Source organism: Bufo gargarizans, chromosome 3 (assembly GCF_014858855.1).
Source record: "Bufo gargarizans isolate SCDJY-AF-19 chromosome 3, ASM1485885v1, whole genome shotgun sequence".
NCBI classification, from domain to species: domain Eukaryota; kingdom Metazoa; phylum Chordata; class Amphibia; order Anura; family Bufonidae; genus Bufo; species Bufo gargarizans.
This window is the reverse complement of record NC_058082.1, coordinates 303,089,341-303,110,192: the sequence shown is the minus strand read 5'-3', so window position 1 is coordinate 303,110,192 and position 20,852 is coordinate 303,089,341. Positions and strand designations below refer to the sequence as shown.

Below are 20,852 nucleotides of genomic sequence, written 5' to 3'. Positions count from 1 at the left end.
TACCACAGTGCAGCAGAAAATACTGCCTCAGCAGAAGCAAATACCACAGTGCAGCACAAAATTCTGGTGCCTGCACCACAGTATTCGGCTATATCATCGTCATGAGGACAGTGATACAATTAAGTTCAGGAGGCCTCCTGCGGTCTTTGGCCAGATGCCTAAGTACCTGATGCTCCTAGCATTAATTTTAGCAACAGATCATTATGTACAGGGCTGGTGGCCATAAGGAGGCCTCAAGCAGCTCCCTGGAATTCAATATTTTTTTTAAAAGTAGGTTCACCTTATTTTCTAGCTTTAAAGGAGTTATCTTCATCCTCTCAGTCAGTCAGACAATCAGCTGATCTCCACAAAAGCCCCTGGTGATCAGCTGTAATGCCTGGGGAAATCGGCAACTGGCCATACACATCACCTGCAACAGCCACTGCATACAAAATATATATTTAAGTGAGATCTACTCTAGTAGAGGGATACCTGAGCAGGACAACCCCCTCTGTACTTTTTTCAGGAGACAACCCCTTTAAAGTGTAATTTTTAAAACTATATAAGTGACAAATTCTAACCAAAATTTTACAGCAGGAACAATTTGAAAGCAAGATACAAGGCAGCAGTGACTTTCACATTTATTGCAATTGACTTGCAAACAGTGATGGTCAGTTTGCAGTGTTCGCCGACGAACACATGCGATCTGCCATCTTTATTCCCAAGCCCGGTGATGCAGAGGTAAGTCCTTACCTGTGCCTGCACCGCGAGCCGCTCTGAAACCCATGCGGTCACCGCCAGTTCCGAGAACAGCCTTCATTGGGCTGTGAGCTCTGCAATGCGATTGGCCAGCGCTACAGCCTAGGAGAAGGAGACGCCCAGCAGAACAAGGGCAGACTCCGCCTACTATAACCAAGTCCCCGAACATACCGGAGGGCATAACGGGAGAACGGAGCGGTGCCCAGGGATAATAGTAAGTGCAGTGAGATCTCTGGGCGCCGCTGTATAGGTTATGATACTTAGTTCACAATGTTTGGACCGATGAAAGGTCATCTTTAATACTTCAGTCTCCCCAAAGCAAAAAAAAGTTGAGAGATCCAAACAACTGCTCCTGACCAATATGCGCGGCCAGACTAGCCCTAGAGAAAGGAAGAGAGAGAGGATGCCACTCCAGGTCAAGAGGGTGAATCTTTTTTGGAGGTGGACCCTGGCCTGGTGCTGCAAGGGGAGGGTTTCCAGTCTGGGGAGAGAGGCAATAAACAACTAAAGGAGATAGAGGCAAATGCCTAAAAAAAAAGGCCTGCAGGATATATTTCAAGAAAAAAAAAAATGTAATATGGCGATACAGGACCTCTCTCTCCAGACTGGTAACATTAGGGAATCGGTGGGGTTCCTTAGAGTTGATTTGCAAAAATACAAAGACAGGTTAATAGAGGTAGAGAAAAGAACATCGGAAGTGGAGGACCTACTACATATAATGGTTAAAGAAAAATAATGTTTAAAGGAAGAAAACAGGGAACTGAAAACCAAATAAGTACATCTAGAAAATAGGTCTAGGAGGGTTAACCTGAGATGTATGGGAATTCCAGAGGGTGCAGAGGGGCGAGACCACTGCGCCTTTATGCAAACGTGGTTGAGGGAGCAACTAGGTCAGAATATCTCTGACTATAAAAACTTTGTGGAGCAGGCATATAGACTGTCAGCAAAGATACCTCCCTCAGGCACTAGACCGAGAGTAATTATCCTTAGCTTATTGTCAGTTAGGGATAAGGAGGAGATATTACGTAGGTCAAGAAAGAGAGGGAGGTTAGAATACTCAGGCACAGTAGTAATGTTATTCTCTGACTATGCAAAGGAAACGGTAAATGAAAGAGGTCGATTCACAGATGTGAAAAAAATGCTGCGTTTAAATAATGTGAAGTACTCGATGATGTTCCCGGCTGAGGATTGAATGGGAAAATAAAACGTGTTTTTTTTTACACAGCAGAAGCGGTTAGAGAATGGGCTAAAGTAAAGCTAAAGAGCTGAGCGGTATGGGCTGGCTGAGGGGGGGAAATGCTATGTTAGAGAACCAGGGCTGAGGCTATCCTGGCTCATTCAGAAGGGATGGAAGTGGAAGTTAGGCGTGACGTTTGTGTGGGATTTTTTTTTTTTTTTTCCCTCCTCTTCTCCTCTTTCTTACCCTGTGCTCCTCTCTCCCTCCCGCCCTTTGGGACCCGAACTATCCAGATAGCAGCTAGATCAAAAAAATTAGATGAGAATTATCTCGTGGAATATTAGGGGCTTGAGTAGGGGTATAAAGAGAGTTGCGGTCTTTGATGCAATACATAGGTCTCTCCCTGCTATAGTCTGTCTGCAAGAAACTCACCTGACGGGCGAGACGCTGGCTGCGGTCTCAAGGCCGTGGATGCAGCACTCCTTCCACTCAGTATATTCCTCATATGCGAGAGGGGTGAGCATAATAATGCACCGGAATATAGATATAAAAGGTGAAAGTAGTTGTAGATAGGGAGGGGTGCTATGTCTTGCTCGATTGTATACTGGAAGGAAGAGCTTGGATGATAGTAAGTGTGTACATTCCACCACCCTTTAAAATTGACGTCCTATTAAAAATACACAACATTGCACTGAAGGCGGGGGATAAATCACTTTTAGTGATGGGGGATTTTAACAATGTAATGGATGTAAGATTAGATAGATGTAAAATAAGCAACACGCCAGTTCTTTGTATGGGATCAAAATTAAAAAAATATTACAGAGGAGATGGGATGGATTGATATTTGGAGGGTTATGCATCCAAAATTAAGAAAATATTCGTGTTTTTCAAAGACCCACAGGAGTTTATCACAAATTGATTTAGCTTTCACAAATAATAAAGGATCACTAGATATTGATGTGGTTAAATATGGACAACATGGGATTTCGGATCACAACCCAATTAAAATAAATATAAAAACAATAATAAAAAAAAGAGGGATGAATATAAATATAGGATGGATAAATATGATGGGTACACACAGTAAGATCTTGAAGGAGATAATAGAGTTCTTTGATATAAATAAAGGTTCAGCGTCAGTTAATATGGTATGGGAGGCCGCAAAGGCCTTTATTAAAGGGATTATTACAAAATATACAGTAATATATAAGAAAGGAACAAGAGACAGAAGCAAATGAAAAAAAGTACGTTGCGAACCCTACAGAGCAAAATTATACCGTGTGGACAGAGAAAGCCTCTAATTTAAAAGACAAACTATTCTTGCTGGCAGAACATCAAAAAGAACACTATGTAAGGGACAACTATATTTATGCACATATACTGGGAAAAAAGCTAGCGGCCTTAGTAGCAGCTCAAACAAACAAAAATTATTACTTCCATTGCCTAGTTAATGAATCGGGATATAAAATTACTGAACAAATGGCTAAAATAGAACTGCTTAAAGAATATTTTGCAGACATTTATAGTAGCAAAATACAAAAAAGCTCGGAACAGATACAGCATTTTTTGGATGAAATTAATATTTCTAGGCTAACAATAGATCAATGCAAGTCCCTAGAAGCTCCTTTAACTCCTTCATAAGTGAATGATACATTATCTAGGATAACAAAGAACAAGGCCCCAGGAATAAATGGTATTCCGTTTGAGGTTTATGCCCAATACAAAGAAATATTAATACTGAAAATGCTTATGATGTGGGAGACCTCGAAGCAGATAGGGAAATTGCCAGATACCCTGCGAGAAGCATTAATTACACTTACTTTAAAACCTGGGAAGGATGCAGCTCTTCCAGACTCATACCGCCCAATTTCCTTAATTAATACTGATAATAAAATACTGGCTAGGATTTTGGCAACTAGACTTAGAAGTGTAGTTTCGGTCCTTGTTCATGAGGATCAATCGTGGTTCATGTCAGGGAAAACTACAACTGATACAACAGATATTTTGTAAACAGCCAGTATGAACCCACAAACAGTGGAGAACGGATGATTGTAACCATAGATGCCTCAAAGGCTTTCGATACCATAGAAGGGCCCTTTTTGATGGGTACATTGCGGAGAATGGGATTTGGAGATAGCTTTGTTTCTTGGATAAAGTTATTATATACCGAAATTTCCGTGGGAAATGCACCCTTTCTCTTCTACTATTTGCTATAGCTATGGAGCCGCTGGCCGATATGGTTAGGCAAGACAAAGCTATTGTGGGGTTTAGGTATGGTACTTATGAGGAGAAAATTGCCCTGCATGCAGATGACATTATGCTATTTGTGGGTTCACATGGGTCACTTTCTAGGATTTTTCAAGTATTTGATCAGTTTGGTAAGTATTCCAGTCTTAGAATAAACTGGTCTAAATCAGCTTGTGTCCCGATTGATACTCTGAACAATTTTAGACCGGGGATGCTGGAAATTAAGAAGATTAATGAACCTGTTAAATATCTGGGTATCCAGATCACCTCAAATCCCAGGGACTATGTACAGCTGAATGTGGTCCCAAAAATACAAGAAATGAGGAAGAAAATAGAGGTTTGGAAAAGATTGAATGTTTCGATGGCTGGTCGTATCTCTCTGGTGAAAATGTGTTTATTACCTGCTTTGAACTATATTTTGTGGAACACACCGGCGATGATCCCCAAAAGATTTTTTCAAATAATAACTCGTTTATTAACGGACTTAATATGGCATGGGAAAAAAACGAGGATAAAGGCACAAATATTGTGCATTCAGGAGAAGGAGGGTGGATTATCAGTACCAGACTTGGAACTCTATTTTGTTTCTGGTTATATAAAAAATATGATAACATGGAGTAACACGCAAAGATACAAGAATATAATAGCAGGGATTAATAAAAGATTGGAAAAATGTAATATTTTTCAAATACTGGAAGCAGGCACTTTAATGCAACAGGAACGTAATAAGACACCTGTAATTGTGCTGATGGCTAAAATTTGGAAGGTGGCAAGAGACCTGTGGCCTCAGAGTGGTTTTCATGCTGACACTATACTGTGGGATAATATTTATCTCACAGAATTAAAATCGACTGAACAAAAAATCTGGTGGAAACATGGAATATATAAAATAGGCCAGGTATGGGCAGAAGGGGATATAATTCCCTATGAAAAACTTAAAGATAACTGTCAACTGAAAAATATAGAGATTTTCAATTAAAACAAGCACTGAATAAGACGCTAGGAAAAGGTGCAAAAATAACTGCCCTACCGCAGCCCTAAGTCAACATTATCAAATTAACACCAGGGAAGAAACTGGTTTCAAGAATATATCAATACTTGTTACACCAAAAGACCAAGGGAAGAGCAATTGATAGTTTAAGGTATAAATGGCGAAGCGACCTATATTCTCAATGGGAAGATTTCTGGGAATTGGCCATACAGGCCAAAAATAAGGTTTCAAGGAATTTTTCTCATATAATTATTCAATTTAATATACTGTATCGCCTATATTATTCTCCCAAGATGTTAATGAAGTGCTACAAGTCCAAAGAGTTTCAGTGTCCAAAATGTGGTGAGGTAGGAGTGGATGATATACTATTACTTTCACAGTACTTTCACAACTGTGGTAAAGGTATCCATCAGGTTGTTGCGGCAGAGGAACCTGATGCTCATGCCAGAAACCGGGCAATCCCCGCCAGATCCCATTATGGTCAATGGAGTCTGGCTGTGAATGGCCGTATCCGGCTAGGCTGGATCTGGTGAACTTCGGCAAGCAGTTCCTCTGCCGAAACAGATGGCCAGATACCTATACCACAGGTGTAATACTAAACGTGAGAAAATTGGCTTCTACCTCATGTTTTTTGCTTTGCTCTGGATCAATATTACAATATACAAACTATATTACTATTTTAACCCATCCTATGATATTAAGTCAGTTTGATTTTACTTTCTGTGATTTGTTTGTAAGGTCAAGCTGGCCATACACTTTAGATAAAGGTTGGATGAACATGATGATTTTGGTAGAACGAGCCTACTCTCCCCTGGTGGTAGAAGTTGGGGGAGAAAAGGATCAGGAAGTTGAATCCCTTTGTTCTCAGGTAGCTGTTTTCTGCCCTTTCCCTGTTTAGGACACATTCATGCTCGGCTTGGAGCAATTAAGAAAAATAACTGTCAGCTGAACAATCTTTTGGCCAACAGTTATCTAATGTGTATGCCAGCCTTAGTGTAGAGACTCCCAAAAAGAAAAAGACACTTGCTATGGGTTATATACTTTGGCCAAAGTAGCAACTAATAAATAAGGTTTATTATTTCTGCAGGATGCCTGTGTCAATACTTTATGTGGTCAACTTGAAATAAATGTAGGCAATGATTTTCTTTTTAATTAAAGGGGTTTACCTACTAGGAGAATGGATGCCCACACACCTAAGTTTGCCAATTCATGGATACCCAAGTTTCCAAACCAGTGACAAGGTGGCACCTGTAACTACTCACCCATGGGAGGTGTAGCAAGAGTTTGTCTTCCCACAATTTGTGCTGGTCCAAGTCCATCAAGAAAATTGCTGAACTGGCTCTCTGCTCCTAGTCGTGTGGTAGGAAAGATAAATCTGAAAATGGTAAAGAGAGATATTTTTGAATATTAGGGTGATAAAAGTCATGGAATAATTGATAGTGTGGTAAAAAATTCAAGTGAACTGTATGGAAGAAATGTATTTGAGGAACAATGTATCGTGGAAACATTTTTATTTCATTTTCATTAAACATTACCGTTCTTACAGGTATACTTGCATACTTAATGATGCTGAAGTCCGTGGTAATGCCAGCTAATATGAGCCATTAAAGAGGACCTTTCACCGATTATGACAATGTGAACTAAGTATACAGACATATAGAGCGGCGCCCGGGGATCTCACTGCACTTACTATTATCCCTGGGCGCCGCTCCGTTCTCCTGCTATGCCCTCCGGTATCTTCGCTCACTAAGTTATAGTAGGCAGAGATTTCAGTCACTAAGTTATGGTAGGCGGAGTCTGCCCTTGTTCTGCTGTAGCGCTGGCCAATCGCATTGCAGAGCTCACAGCCTGGGAGAAAATAACCTCCCAGGCTGTGAGCTCTGCGCTACGATTGGCAAGCGCTACAGCAGAACAAGGGCAGACTCCGCCTACCATAACTTAGTGACTGAAATCTCCGCCTACTATAACTTAGTGAGCGGAGATACCGGAGGGCATAGCAGGAGAACGGAGCGGCGCCCAGGGATAATAGTAAGTGCAGTGGGATCCCCAGGCGTCGCTCTATATATCTGTATACTTAGTTCACATTGTCATAATCGGTGAAAGGTGCTCTTTAAGTGGAAGGACCTTTTATCATGCTATTGTCTAAATAATCATAGAGGTACTAGAAAATATCAAACAAGTGATTTATTTGAAGGAGATAATTCTAATATTTATATACATAATTTATATGCATATTTTTTTTAATGTATTTTATTGGGATTTTATGTGTTAGACCAACACAAAGTGGCAGGTATGTGTGAAGTGACAAGAAAATGATGCATGGTATGCCTCCCCCTGAGTCAATACTTTGTAGAATCAACTTTTGCTGCAATTACAGCTGCAAGTCTTTGGGGTGTGTCTCTACCAGCTTTGAACAGCTAGAGGCTGACATTTTTGTCTATTCTTTTTTGCAAAATAGCTCAAGCTCAGTCAGATTTTATGGAGAGCATCTGTGAACAGCAATTGTCAGGTCTTGACATAGATTCTCAAGGATATTTTGGTCTGGGCTTGACTGGGCCATTGTAATATATGTATGATTCTGTGATATCTATGATTCCTCCACAGTATGATTCTGTCATCATCATGTTTCATGGTGGGGATGGTTTGTTCAGTGGGATGTGCAGTGTTAGTTTTCCACCACACATAGCATTTTTCATTTAGGCCAAAAAGTTACATTTTGTCTCATCTTACCAGAGCAACTTCTTCCACCTGTTTGCTGTGTCCCCTACATGACTTGTGGCAAACTGTAAACAGGACTTCTTATGGGCTGCTTTCAAAAATGACTTATTCTTCTTGTCAGTCTTCTAAAAAGGCCAAATTTGTGGAGTACGTGATTAATAGTCTTGTGGACAGATTCTCCCACCTGAGCTGTGGATCTCTGTAGCTCCTCCAGAGTGACCATGGGCCTCTTGGCTACTTCTCTAATTAGTGCTCTCCTTTCCTGGACTGTCAGTTTATGTGGACGGTCATGTCTTGGTAGGTTTGCAGTTGTGCCATACTCCTTCTATTTTGATAATTGATCAAACTCGATTTTATTTAGGGGTATTAGAGTACTGTGAGCTGAATACAAATTCACGTTACACACAAGTTTTGAATACGAGATTTTATTTCCTTTTCCCTTTACACATACTTGCTACTTTGTGTTGGTCTATCACATAAAATCCCAATAAAATACATTTAAGTTTGTGGGTATAATGTGAAAAAAATGTGGAAAAATTCAAGGGGTATGAATACTTTTTCAAGGCACTGTACAGTGGGATGCGAAAGTTTGGGCAACCTTGTTAATCGTCATGATTTTCCTGTATAAATCGTTGGCTGTTACGATAAAAAATGTCAGTTAAATATATCATATAGGAGATCCACACAGTGATATTTGAGAAGTGAAATGAAGTTTATTGGATTTACAGAAAGTGTGCTATAATTGTTTAAACTAAATTAGGCAGGTGCATACATTTGGGCACCACAAAAAATAAATGAAATCAATATTTAGTAGATCCTCCTTTTGCAGAAATTACAGCCTCTAAACACTTCCTGTACAAAACATCTTTAGTTCATTCAGGTTTGATGGCTTCCGAGCATGGACAGCTCTCTTTAAGTCACACCACAGATTTTCAATTATATTCAGGTCTGGGGACTGAGATGGCCATTCCAGAACGTTGTACTTGTTCCTCTGCATAAATGCCTTAGTGGATTTTGAGCAGTGTTTAGGGTCGTTGTCTTGTTGAAAGATCCAGCCCCGGCGCAGCTTCAGCTTTGTCACTGATTCCTGGACATTGGTCTCCAGAATCTGCTGATACTGAGTGGAATCCATGTGTCCCTCAACTTTGACAAGATTCCCAGTCCCTGCACTGGCCACACAGCCCCACAGCATGATGGAACCACCACCATATTTTACTGTAGGTAGCAGGTGTTTTTCTTGGAATGCTGTGTTCTTTTTCTTCCATGCATAACGCCCCTTGTTAAGGCCAAATAACTCAATTTTAGTTTCATCAGTCCACAGCACCTTATTCCAAAATGAAGCTGGCTTGTCCAAATGTGCTTTAGCCCACCTCAAGCGGCACTTTTTGTGCTGTGGGCGGAGAAAAGGCTTCCTCTGCATCACTCTCACATACAGCATCTCCTTGTGTAAAGTGCGCCGAATGGTTGAACTATGCACAGTGACTCCATCTGCAGCAAGATGATGTTGTAGGTCTTTGGTGCTGGTCTGTGGGTTGACTCTGACTGTTCTCACCATTCGTCGCTTCTGTCTATCCTAGATTTTTCTTGGTTTGCCACTTCGAGCCTTAACTTGAACTAAGCCTGTGGTCTTCCATTTCCTCAATATGTTCCTAACTGTGGAAACAGACAGCTGAAATCTCTGAGACAGCTTTCTGTATCCTTCGCCTAAACCATGATGGTGAACAATCTTTGTCTTCAGGTCATTTGAGAGTTGTTTTGAGACCCCCATGTTGCTACTCTTCAGAGAAAATTAAAAGAGGAGGGAAACTTACAATTGACCCCCTTAAATACTCTTTCTCATAATTGGACTCACCTGTGTATGTAGGTCAGGGGTCACTGAGCTTACCAAGCCAATTTGAGTTCCAATAATTAGTTCTAAAAGTTTTGGAATCAATAAAATGACAACAGTGCCCAAATTTATGCACCTGCCTAATTTTGTTTAATCCCTTAGGGACCCATGACGTACCGGTACGGCATGGATCCCGAGTCCTTAAGGACCCATGACGTACCGGTACTTCATGAGTTTAAATTGAGATTGTGGTGCCCCAGGGGATAATCCGCACAGGATGCCGGCTGAAATCATTCAGCCGGCATCCTATCACAGCGCTTGGGGGGGTCATATGACCCCCCCGTATCGGCGATCGCAGCAAACTGCAGGTGAATTCAGACCTGCGGTTTGTTGCAATTTCTGCTGTTTCTGATCGCCGCGGTCCCTGACCGCGGCGATCAGAAACTTTAGTGTGGCACAAATCTATATTCATCACCCCCCCTGAACCCCTGCATGATTTTAGCCTGGTGGGAGGTGTAGGGGGTGTGTTGCGGGCGGTGTGGGCAGGTGCGGGAGGCGGGCGGTGCGGCAGGCGGGATCGCGATCCCCCGCCCGCCTCCTGCCGAATATTCGTTGGTGTACAGTGGGTATACCAGGGTGTCAGCACATTGCTGACACCCTGGTATAAACGGCTGACATCTGTGAATGGATGTCAGCCGTTTAACCCTTTCCATACGGACCGCTGTATGGAAAGAGTTAACAGTAAGATGCAGCTCCCTCCCTCTCCCATCGGGGGGCTGCTGTGCCTTTGCAGCCCCCAGATGGATGGGGTGACAGAGGGAGGGAGCCCCGATCCTTACCCTTCCCCGTCTGCGAAGTTGTGGCTACAACTGAGCAGACGGGGAAGGTTCCCATAGCAACAGGACGCCTTCTCAGGCTTCCTGCTGTCCATGGTGCTGAACAGATCTATGCTAAAAGCATAGATCTGTTCAGTGTAAGTAAAATACACTACAGAACCCTATATAGGGTTCTGTACTGTATTATACAGACATCAGACCCACTGGATCTTCAAGCACCAAGTGGGTCTGGGTAAAAAAAAAGTAAGAAAAAGTGAAAAAAGTGAAAATCAAAAAACACATTTATCACTAATTAAAAATGAAAAAAATAAAATTCCCTACACATGTTTGGTATCGCCGCGTCCGTAACGACCTGATCTATAAAACGGTCATGTTACTTTCCCCGCACCGTGAACACCATAAAAATAAAAAAATAAAAACTATGAGAAAATTGAAATTTTGCCCACCTTACTTCCCAAAAAAGGTAATAAAAGTGATCAAAAAAGTCGCATGTACGCCAAAATAGTGCCAGTCAAACCGTCATCTCATTCCCGCAAAAAATGAGACCCTACCCAAGATAATCGCCCAAAAACTGAAAAAACTATGGCTCTTAGACTATGGAAATACTAAAACATGATTTTTTTTGTATTAAAAATGAAATCATTGTGTAAAACTTACATAAATAAAAAAAAGTATACATATTAGGTATCGCCGTGTCCGTAACGACCGGCTCTATAGAAATATCACATGAGTTAACCCCTCAGGTGACCACCGTAAAAAAATAAAAATAAAAACGGTTTAAAAAAAGCTATTTTTTGTCATCTTACGTCACAAAAAGTGCAATAGCAAGCGATCAAAAAGTCATATGCACCCCAAAATAGTGCCAATAAAACACTCATCTCATCCCACAAAAAATGAGACCCTACATAAGATAATCGCCCAAAAACTGAAAAAACTATGGCTCTCAGGCTATGGAGACACTAAAACTTTTTTGGTTTTAAAAATGAAATCATTGTGTAAAACTTACGTAAATAAAAAAAAGTATACATATTACGTATCGCCGCGTCCGTGACAACCTGCTCTATAAAATTACCACATGATCTAACCTTTCAGATGAATGTTGTAAACAACAAAAAAAAAAACGGTGCCAAAAAAGCTATTTCTTGTTACCTTGCCGCACAAAAAGCGTAATATAGAGCAACCAAAAATCATATGTACCCTAAACTAGTACCAATAAAACTGCCACCTTATCCCGTAGTTTCTAAAATGGGGTCACTTTTTTGGAGTTTCTACTCTAGGGGTGCATCAGGGGGGCTTCAAATGGGAAATGGTGTCAAAAAAACCAGTCCAGCAAAATCTGCCTTCCAAAAACCGTATGGCATTCCTTTCCTTATGCGCCCTGCCGTGTGCCGGTACAGCGGTTTACAACCACATATGAGGTGTTTCTGTAAACTACAGAATCGGGGCCATAAATATTGAGTTTTGTTTGGCTGTTAACACTTGCTTTGTTACTTGAAAAAAGATATTAAAATGAAAAAAACTGCCAAAAGAGTGAAATTTTGAAATGGTATCTCTATTTTCCATTAAATCTTGTGCAACACCTAAAGGGTTAACAAAGTTTGTAAAATCAGTTTTGAATACCTTGAGGGGTGTAGTTTCTTAGATGGGGTTACTTTTATGGAGTTTCTACTCTAGGGGTGCATCAGGAGGCTTCAAATGGGACATGGTGTAAATAAACCAGTCCAGCAAAATCTGCCTCCCAAAAACCAAACGGCGCACCTTTCACTCTATGCCCGCTGTATGGCCGTACAGTAGTTTACGGCCACATATGGGGTGTTTCTGTAAACGGCAGAGTCAGGGCAATAAAGATACAGTCTTGTTTGGCTGTTAACCCTTGCTTTGTTAGTGGAAAAAATGGGTTAAAATGGAAAATTAGGCAAAAAAATGAAATTCTCAAATTTCATCCCCATTTGCCAATATCTCTTGTGCAACACCTAAAGGGTTAACAAAGTTTGTAAAATCAGTTTTGAATACCTTGAGGGGTTTAGTTTATAGAATGGGGTCCTTTTTGGGTGGTTTCTATTATGTAAGCCTCGCAAAGTGACTTCAGAGCTGTAGTGGTCCCTAAAAATTGGGTTTTTGTAAATTTCTGAAAATTTTTAATATTTGCTTCTAAAGTTCTAAACCTTGTAACATCCCCAAAAAATAAAATATCATTCCCAAAATAATTCAAACATGAAGTAGACATATGGGGAATGTAAAGTCATCACAATTTTGGGGGGTATTACTATGTATTACAGAAGTAGAGAAACTGAAACTTTGAAATTTGCAAATTTTGCTAAATATTTGGTAAATTAGGTATTTTTTTATGCAAAAAAAATATTTTTTTTTAATTTCATTTTACCAGTGTCATGAAGTACAATATGTGACGAAAAAACAATCTCAGAATGGCCTGGATAAGTCAAAGCGTTTTAAAGTTATGAGCACTTAAAGTGACACTGGTCAGATTTGCAAAAAATGGCCAAGTCCTTAAGGTGAAATAGGGCTGAGTCCTTAAGGGCTTAAAAAATTATAGCACACTTTCTGTAAATCCAATAAACTTCATTTCACTTCTCAAATATCACTGTGTGTGTCTCCTATATGATATATTTAACTGACATTTTTTATCGTAACAACCAACGATTTATACAGGAAAATCATGACGATTAACAAGGTTGCCCAAACTTTCACATCCCACTGTATGTATGGATGGAAGGCACTCGTCCATACACATACTGCAGCTCATCCTATCTACTTGATGAGTACCAGAATCCCTTCTTTGTATTCATTGTTAATTGATAAAGTCACGGAAAACCCTTTTAACAGAATACCACTCATCTGAGTGCACACCTATATACTCTATATTAATAATGTCAATTAACAAAAATAATGATACAGAATTAAAAGGGTTTTCCAGGATTTTTTAATTGATGATCCGTGGGGTCAGACACCTGGGAAACTCGCCAATCAGCTGTTTCGAGAAGGCAGCGACACTTCTGTGAGCGCTGGTGCTTTCTTACAGCTTACCAAGCCCAGTGCCGTACATTGTGTAGCAGCTGTGCTTGGTATCTCAGCTCAGCCCCATTCACTTGAATGGGGTTGAGCTGCTCCTAGGCCACATGACACATGAAGGGGTATGAACACTTTTTCAAGGCACTGTATATATGGTTGGATGGCACTCGTCCATACACATACTGCAGCTTATCCTATCCACTTGATGAGTACCAGAATCCCTTATATACTCTATATTATAATGTCAATTAATAAAAATAATAATGCAGAATTAAAAGGGTTTTCCAGGATTTTTTAACTGATAATCCGTGGGGTCAGAGACCTGGGAAACCCGCCAATCAGCTGTTTCGAGAAGGCAGTGACACTCCTGTGAGCGCTGGTGCCTTCTCACAGCTTATCAAGCCCAGTGCCGTACATTGTGTAGCAGCTGTGCATGGTATCTCAGCTCAGCCCAATTCACTTGAATGGGGCTGAGCTGCTCCTAGGCCACATGACACATGAAAGCGTAGGAAAAGCAGAGAGAAGGCAGTGGAGTTCAAAGACGCGCCGCTGCCTTCTCAAACAACTGATTGGTGGGGTTCCCGGTTGTGGGACCCCCACCATTCAGATGCTGATGACCTATCCAGAGGATATGTCTTCAGTATAAAAAATCTCGGAAAACTCCTTTAAAGGGGGCACAATGTAACTTGTATTTGAAAGAACTGTACAGTAACAGAAGAGAGGAACACATGAAATTGCGGAGAATAAAGGAATCAGACTTACGTGCCATCAGAACTGTTACTATTTGTGCTGCCATCTGTGGATTCCCGACTGCCTTGTCTAGTCACCCGATTTCTCATCTCCACAGCAATACCCGTCTCTGTGCTGCGCCTGATATTACTGCGCAGTTTCTTTGTTGTACCATCTGTGAACATAAACAAGACAGAATTACACTATAGCTCTGAGTGAATATGCAAAGGACCTCCTAATTTACAATATCTTGGAATTGTACTACAATCATTTTAGCTATATAACACATGAGCCTAATTAGTCTAGTGTTTTTCCATTTGATCTTGGGTAACAAAATTGACTTTTAGTTATTTCTAATATATTTCTTGATCATCGTTACTGCCAGAAAAAAATTCATCAGACACTCAGAAGAGACTTGAAATTGACACCTTCTTCTGAAGGCATCATTTTATAGAACAGAAGCATGTTATAGAGTAGAAGCTGAGCAGATTAATATATAGTTTTGTGGGAAAATATTCAGTAAAAATTGTAATTTATACCTTTAGGTTTCTTCTCTTTCTGAGTTCAGTTGTACACAGGGCCGTTTTATCTAGGTATATTCACTTAACCGAGAATGCTACCAATCATGATAATAGCAGAATAGACCGTCTCTTCAGTGACTGACACAGAGAACGCTATTAATCACTGACGGCCCTGTGTGCAACCAAACTCAGAAAGAGCAGATATTTAAATGCATAACAAGTTCTAGTGAATCATTTTCCATAAAACTATATATTAATCTGTTCAGCTCCTCCTGCTCTGTAACATGCCGACTGCAGATTGCTCTGCCTTTTCATGGTGACACTCTCTCTTTAAAAAAATAAAAATAAGTCTCATTGTGGCAAATGAAAGTACAACCATGTTCAATTGGGTATGATTAGAACTTAAAATAGTATAGTATTGTTTATAAACTTGTCTGTAAGTATGTAAAATAAAGATCTTCTAACTTTTAGCGCTGACCATATACTGTAATAGCAAAATAAGATTTGCTATATACACTTACTCAAGTAATGTTTAGTCAGATATTACCCTGATTCCTCTTTCTCATGCATCACTGGAGTCTGCACATATAACTGAGAGGAAGTAGCAAAATAATAATAAATCATTGCATATATTGGAAGAAGAGGTGCTGAAGATAAAAAGATGCATCAAGTGAAGAAAGAAAATGCAGAGATGTGACATACAGTATGGCTTAACCCCTTAAGGACATAGCCCTATTTCACCTTAAGGACCAGGCCATTTTTTGCAAATCTGACCAGTGTCACTTTAAGTGCTGATAACTTTAAAACGCTTTGACTTATCCAGGCCATTCTGAGATTGTTTTTTCATCACATATTGTACTTCATGACACTGGTAAAATGAAGTTAAAAAAAATTCACTTTTATTTATAAAAAATACCAAATTACCCAAATTTTTTTAAAAATTGCAAATTTCTAAGTTTCAATTTCTCTACTTCTATAATACATAGTAATACCTCCAAAAATAATTTTTACTTTACATTCCCCATATGTCTACTTCATGTTTGGATCATTTTGGGGATGATATTTTATTTTTTGGGGATGTTACAAGACTTAGAAATTTAGAAGCAAATCGTGAAATTTTTCAGACATTTTCAAAAACCCAATTTTTAGGGACCAGTTTAGGTCTGAAGTCACTTTGCAAGGCTTACATAATAGAAACCACCCACAAATGACCCCATTCTATAAACTACACCCCTCAATGTATTCAAAACTGATTTTACAAACTTTGTTAACTCTTTAGGTGTTCCACAAAAATTAATGGAAAATAGAGATACAATTTAAAAATGTCACTTTTTGGGCAGATTTACCATTTTAATATTTTTTTCTGGTTACAAAGCAAGGGTTAACAGCCAAACCAAACTCAATATTTATGGCCCTGATTTTGTAGTTTACAGAAACACCCTATATGTGGTCGTAACCGCTATACGGGCACACGGCAGGGCGCAGAAGGAAGAGAATGCCATACGGTTTTTGGAAGGCAGGTTTTGCTGGACAGTTTTTTTTTACACTATGTCCCATTTGAGGCCCCCCTGATGCACCCCTAGAGTAGAAACTCCATCACAAATGACCCCATCTAAGAAACTACACTCCTCAAGGTATTCAAAACTGATTTTACCAACGTCGTTAACCCTTTAGGTGTTCCACAAGAATTAATGGAAAATAGAGATACAATTTCAAAATTTTACTTTTTTGGCAGATTTTCCATTTTATTAATTTTTTTCCGGTTACAAAGCAAGGGTTAACAGCCAAACCAAACTCAATATTTATGGCCCTGATTCTGTAGTTTACAGAAACACCCCATATGTGGTCATAAACCGCTGTACTGGAACACGGCAGGGCGCAGAAGGAAAGAAATGCCATATGGTTTTTGGAAGGCAGGTTTTGCTGGATTGTTTTTTTTGACACCATGTCCCATTTGAAGCCCCCCTGATGCACCCCTAGAGTCGAAACTCCCAAAAAGTGGCCCCATTTTAGAAACTACGGGATAGGGTGGCAGTATTGTTGGTACTAGTTTAGGGTACATATGATTTTTGGTTGCTCTTTTTGTGAGGCAAGATAACAAGAAATAGCTGTTTTGGCACGTTTTTTTATTTAGATCATGTGATATTTTTATAGACCAGGTTGTCACGGATGGGCGATACCTAATATGTATACTTATTTTTATTTATGTAAGTTTTACACAATGATCTCATTTTTGAAGCAAAAAAAATCATGTTTTAGTGTTTCCATAGTCTGAGAGCCATAATTTTTTCAGTTTTTGGGCGATTACCTTGGGTAGGGTATGATTTTTGCGGGATGAGATGACAGTTTTATTGGTACTATTTTGGGGTGCGTGTGACTTTTTGATCACTTGCTATTAAACTTTGTGATGTAAGGTGACCAAAAATTGTTTATTTAGCACAGTTTTTATTTTTTACGGTGTTCATCTGAGAGGTTAGGTCCTGTAATATTTTTAATAAGCTGGTCGATACGAATGCGGTGATACCAAATATGTATACTTTTTTTTATTTATGTAAGTTTTACACAATAACAGCTGTCTCCATATTCCGAGCCATATTTTTTTTATTTTTTGGGCGATTGTCTCAGGTAGGGGCTAATTTTTTGCGGGATGAGGTGATGGTTAGATTGGTACTATTTTGGTAGGCAAACGCCTTTTTGATAGCTTGCTGTTGTACTTTTTGTGATGTAAGGTGACAAAAAAAATGGTTTATTTAGCACAGTTTTTATTTTTATATTTTTTACGGTGTTCATCTGAGGGGTTAGGTCATGTGATATGTTTATAGAGTCGGTCGATACGGACGTGGCGATACCTAATATGTATACTCACCCCCCCCCCCCCCCTATTTTTTACCAATTTTTTTTTTACTTTATTTGGGGAAAATGGCGTTTTTGTTTATTTTTACTTGAAACTTTTAATTTTTTGGGGGGAAAACTTTATTTTTTCACATTTTTTTTTTCACTTTATTTTTTGTCCCACTTTGGGGGTATATTCCTTTACAATGCATTCCAATACTTTTGTATTGGAATGCATTGGCTGTATGAGTAATACTGTGTATTACTCATACAGCTACCGGGGCCTGTGAGATCCAGGGGGCTGGATCTCACAGGCTCTTCACCGGAAGGCAGCACAGATGCCTCAGGAAGGCATCGCGCAGCCTTCCATGGCATCGGGTCCCCCCCACAGCCCCATGGGGACCCGATGGCACCGCCGCCGCACTATAGAAAGCCGCAAACCGCAGGTCTGAATTGACCTGCGGTTTGCCGCAATCGCCGATACGGGGGGGGGGGGGGTCACGGGACCCCCCTGCACATTTAGACGAGGTGCCTGTTCCATGATTTGAGCAGGCACCTTGTTCCGATCACCGCCCGCCGGGTTGCGGTGATTGGAACAACACATGACGTACTGGTACAACATGTGTCCTTAAGGGCTCGGGAAACATGCCATACCGGTACGTCATGTGTCCGTAAGGGGTTAAAGTGTAACAAAAATGTGTAGTTTTGGGGGGAATTTATAGGGACAGTGATTCTGACCATTTTTGCAATATACTTTAATTACTGAAATCGTGCATTTCTATTAGAAAAAGAGCTCTAAATTGGCCAATTTTGAGCCTTAGCAACGCTCCTCTGTCTGAATGTGTTATGGAAACAGAAGACAGAGTAGCTTTGCTCAGGCTCAAAATGGGCCACTTAAGAGCTATTTTCCTAATACAAAAATGTACGATTTCAGTAATTAAAGTATATAAAAAATGGTCAGTATCACTGCCCCTATATATTACACAAATAAAATAAAAAATGACACATATCTATTAAGACCATGTTTGTTTGTTTTTTGTCCAAAATCCTGTGCTAATTTATTTCATAATATGTCCAGGGGTTGGAGTTCAGTTCTCTGTCAAATCCCCTGCTTCCCTTCGTACAGCCATAGAGTGTCACTGTAAAAGTCTGGCTGCCAGCCTGCCTGCTCACTTTGAGAAGCCTGTGAGCTTATTACACATTTATTATTGAATTAAGTGAAAAGAGGTTTTCTCGCACTATTTTACTGATGGCCCATCCTTAGACTAAGCTATCAACATCAGAATTGTGGAAATCAAACGTAAAACCCGCATAAAGTACAGTAGTTGTAGTAGTTGTCAATTGTCCTGCTAAATCCCAACCTAGATCCTAATTTATGGTAATCCACTAAATCAATGGTCAGCAACAAATATCACTGTTAAAAATTTAATCCGGAATAATCGTAGGGTAAAACCTGCTTTTACTTTCACTGCATCCCGATTTCTAACAGTGATATCTTCCCATGTACTGAATTAATTGCTGTGATTCTGGTATAGTATGGAAGCTTGGAATGTCAGCTTCCAAACAATTCCAAAGCAGACATATGAGCAGCTGCCTCCCCTGTCAGTCTGGAGAAGAATGAGGGAGCAGTTGCAGATTTGACAGCTGCAGGAGGAAAGGAACATTAGTAAAAAAAAAATATATGGAAATGTGGCATTATCATCATTATAGTGACCACATAATAAAAATCTTATTTTTACCACTCAGTGAACGCCGTAAATAAATTCCACAAAATAATGTAAAAATTCCATTTTTTTAATCTTTCCCCCTAAAAAAATTAATAAAAGTTTTTTCCTACACTATATATACCCCAAAATGGTTCCTCAAAAAACCTACAACTAATCCAGCAAAATAAAAAAAAATTGAAGAAATAATTAAAAAGTTATGAATGCTGGACCACAAAGGGGGAAAATATTATTGGTCCTTAAGGCTAAAATTAATGATGTCACTAAGGGCTTAACAATGCAATAGTGTCCCCTAAGTTGTGCGCCAACAAGATTTACTGCAGACACAATAAAAATCTACAATAAAAAAGTGACATTTTGGGGAGGGTTTTTCCAATTTTAAAGTTACTGTTAAGGGGTTAAATCAGATTTGGGTATTTGTTTTCTCTGTATGCTCATAATCACAGAGTGATACAGATCTGTGTAAACAATTGTCATCTCATGTATTACGGTTAATTGAGATGTTTGTGAAGCAGTGGGAAGAAGCGAGGCAAACTTTCACCTTCTGTGGTTCTCAGTAAGAGTCTGGAGGAGCTGTGTCACTTGTCATTAATTTAATTTCATATGCTGGAAAGACATTAGTGTAACTGGGATCCATTAGTGTTTAAGTGCTTTCTTTTCAGCGCAACCAGTGCTTGGTCTTTTAGGGGCACTGTCTGGAAATGCATCCTTAAACGGAGGATTATGTGTTACAGTCAATATGAACTAGTATCTTAGTAGGAATTGTGATACTGTACTATGCAGCATGATGCTCAAGCACTTATATGGTCCTTTAGTCATTCAAATAATTACATTATGCCTACTGTATACTCCTAACTACTAGTAGTTAGCTATTTCCTGTATTATCTTTGCTGAGAAGGAAGTTATATGGCAACATACAGATGTAGCAAGCATTGCTGAACCATTCAGATAGATGGTATGTAACACAGTAAACCTCAGTTTAAAGGGGTTCTCCGAGTGTAAAATATTGATGACCTTTCCTCAGGATAGGTTATCAATATCAGATCAGTGGGTGTCCAGCTCAAGGGACCTCCGAAGATCAGCTATTTGAAGAGGCTGCAGCGCTCTGGTGAGTGCTGCAGCCTCTTCCTAGGCCAGAGACTTCACATTTATCACATGGCCTTTGTGCAGCTCAGTCCCATTAAAGTGAATGGGCCTGGGCTGCAAAACAAAATGCAGCTGCTTTACAATGTACAGAACTGTGCTTGGTATGCTGTGAGGAGGTTGCAGCTCTCGTCCCTTTCAAACAGCTGATCAGTGGTGGACCTTGGAGTCAGACCCCCACCGATTTGATATTAATTAACTATCCTGAGGATAGGTCATTAGTATTGTGATCCTGGAGAACTCCTTTCACACTAGATTCATTTGTAAAATATGAGAATACCTAACAGAAATTCCCTGTCCCTAGTAATGAACACAATACACAACTGCGCACTAAGGTT

General features: G+C 39.8%; 1 protein-coding gene across 1 annotated transcript in view; it reads right to left on the bottom strand.

Annotated features, from left to right (window-relative positions):
- The window catches only part of RIMS3 (regulating synaptic membrane exocytosis 3), a 111,095-nt gene that overhangs the window by 31,722 nt on the left and 58,521 nt on the right, over nt 1–20,852 (bottom strand). Inside the window, exons 2-3 of the mRNA XM_044288032.1 lie at nt 14,328–14,469; nt 6,416–6,528 (exon numbers count right to left, since the gene is read on the bottom strand). Coding sequence (XP_044143967.1) covers nt 6,416–6,528; nt 14,328–14,469 — 255 coding nt within the window. The remainder of the gene's footprint in view (nt 1–6,415; nt 6,529–14,327; nt 14,470–20,852) is intronic.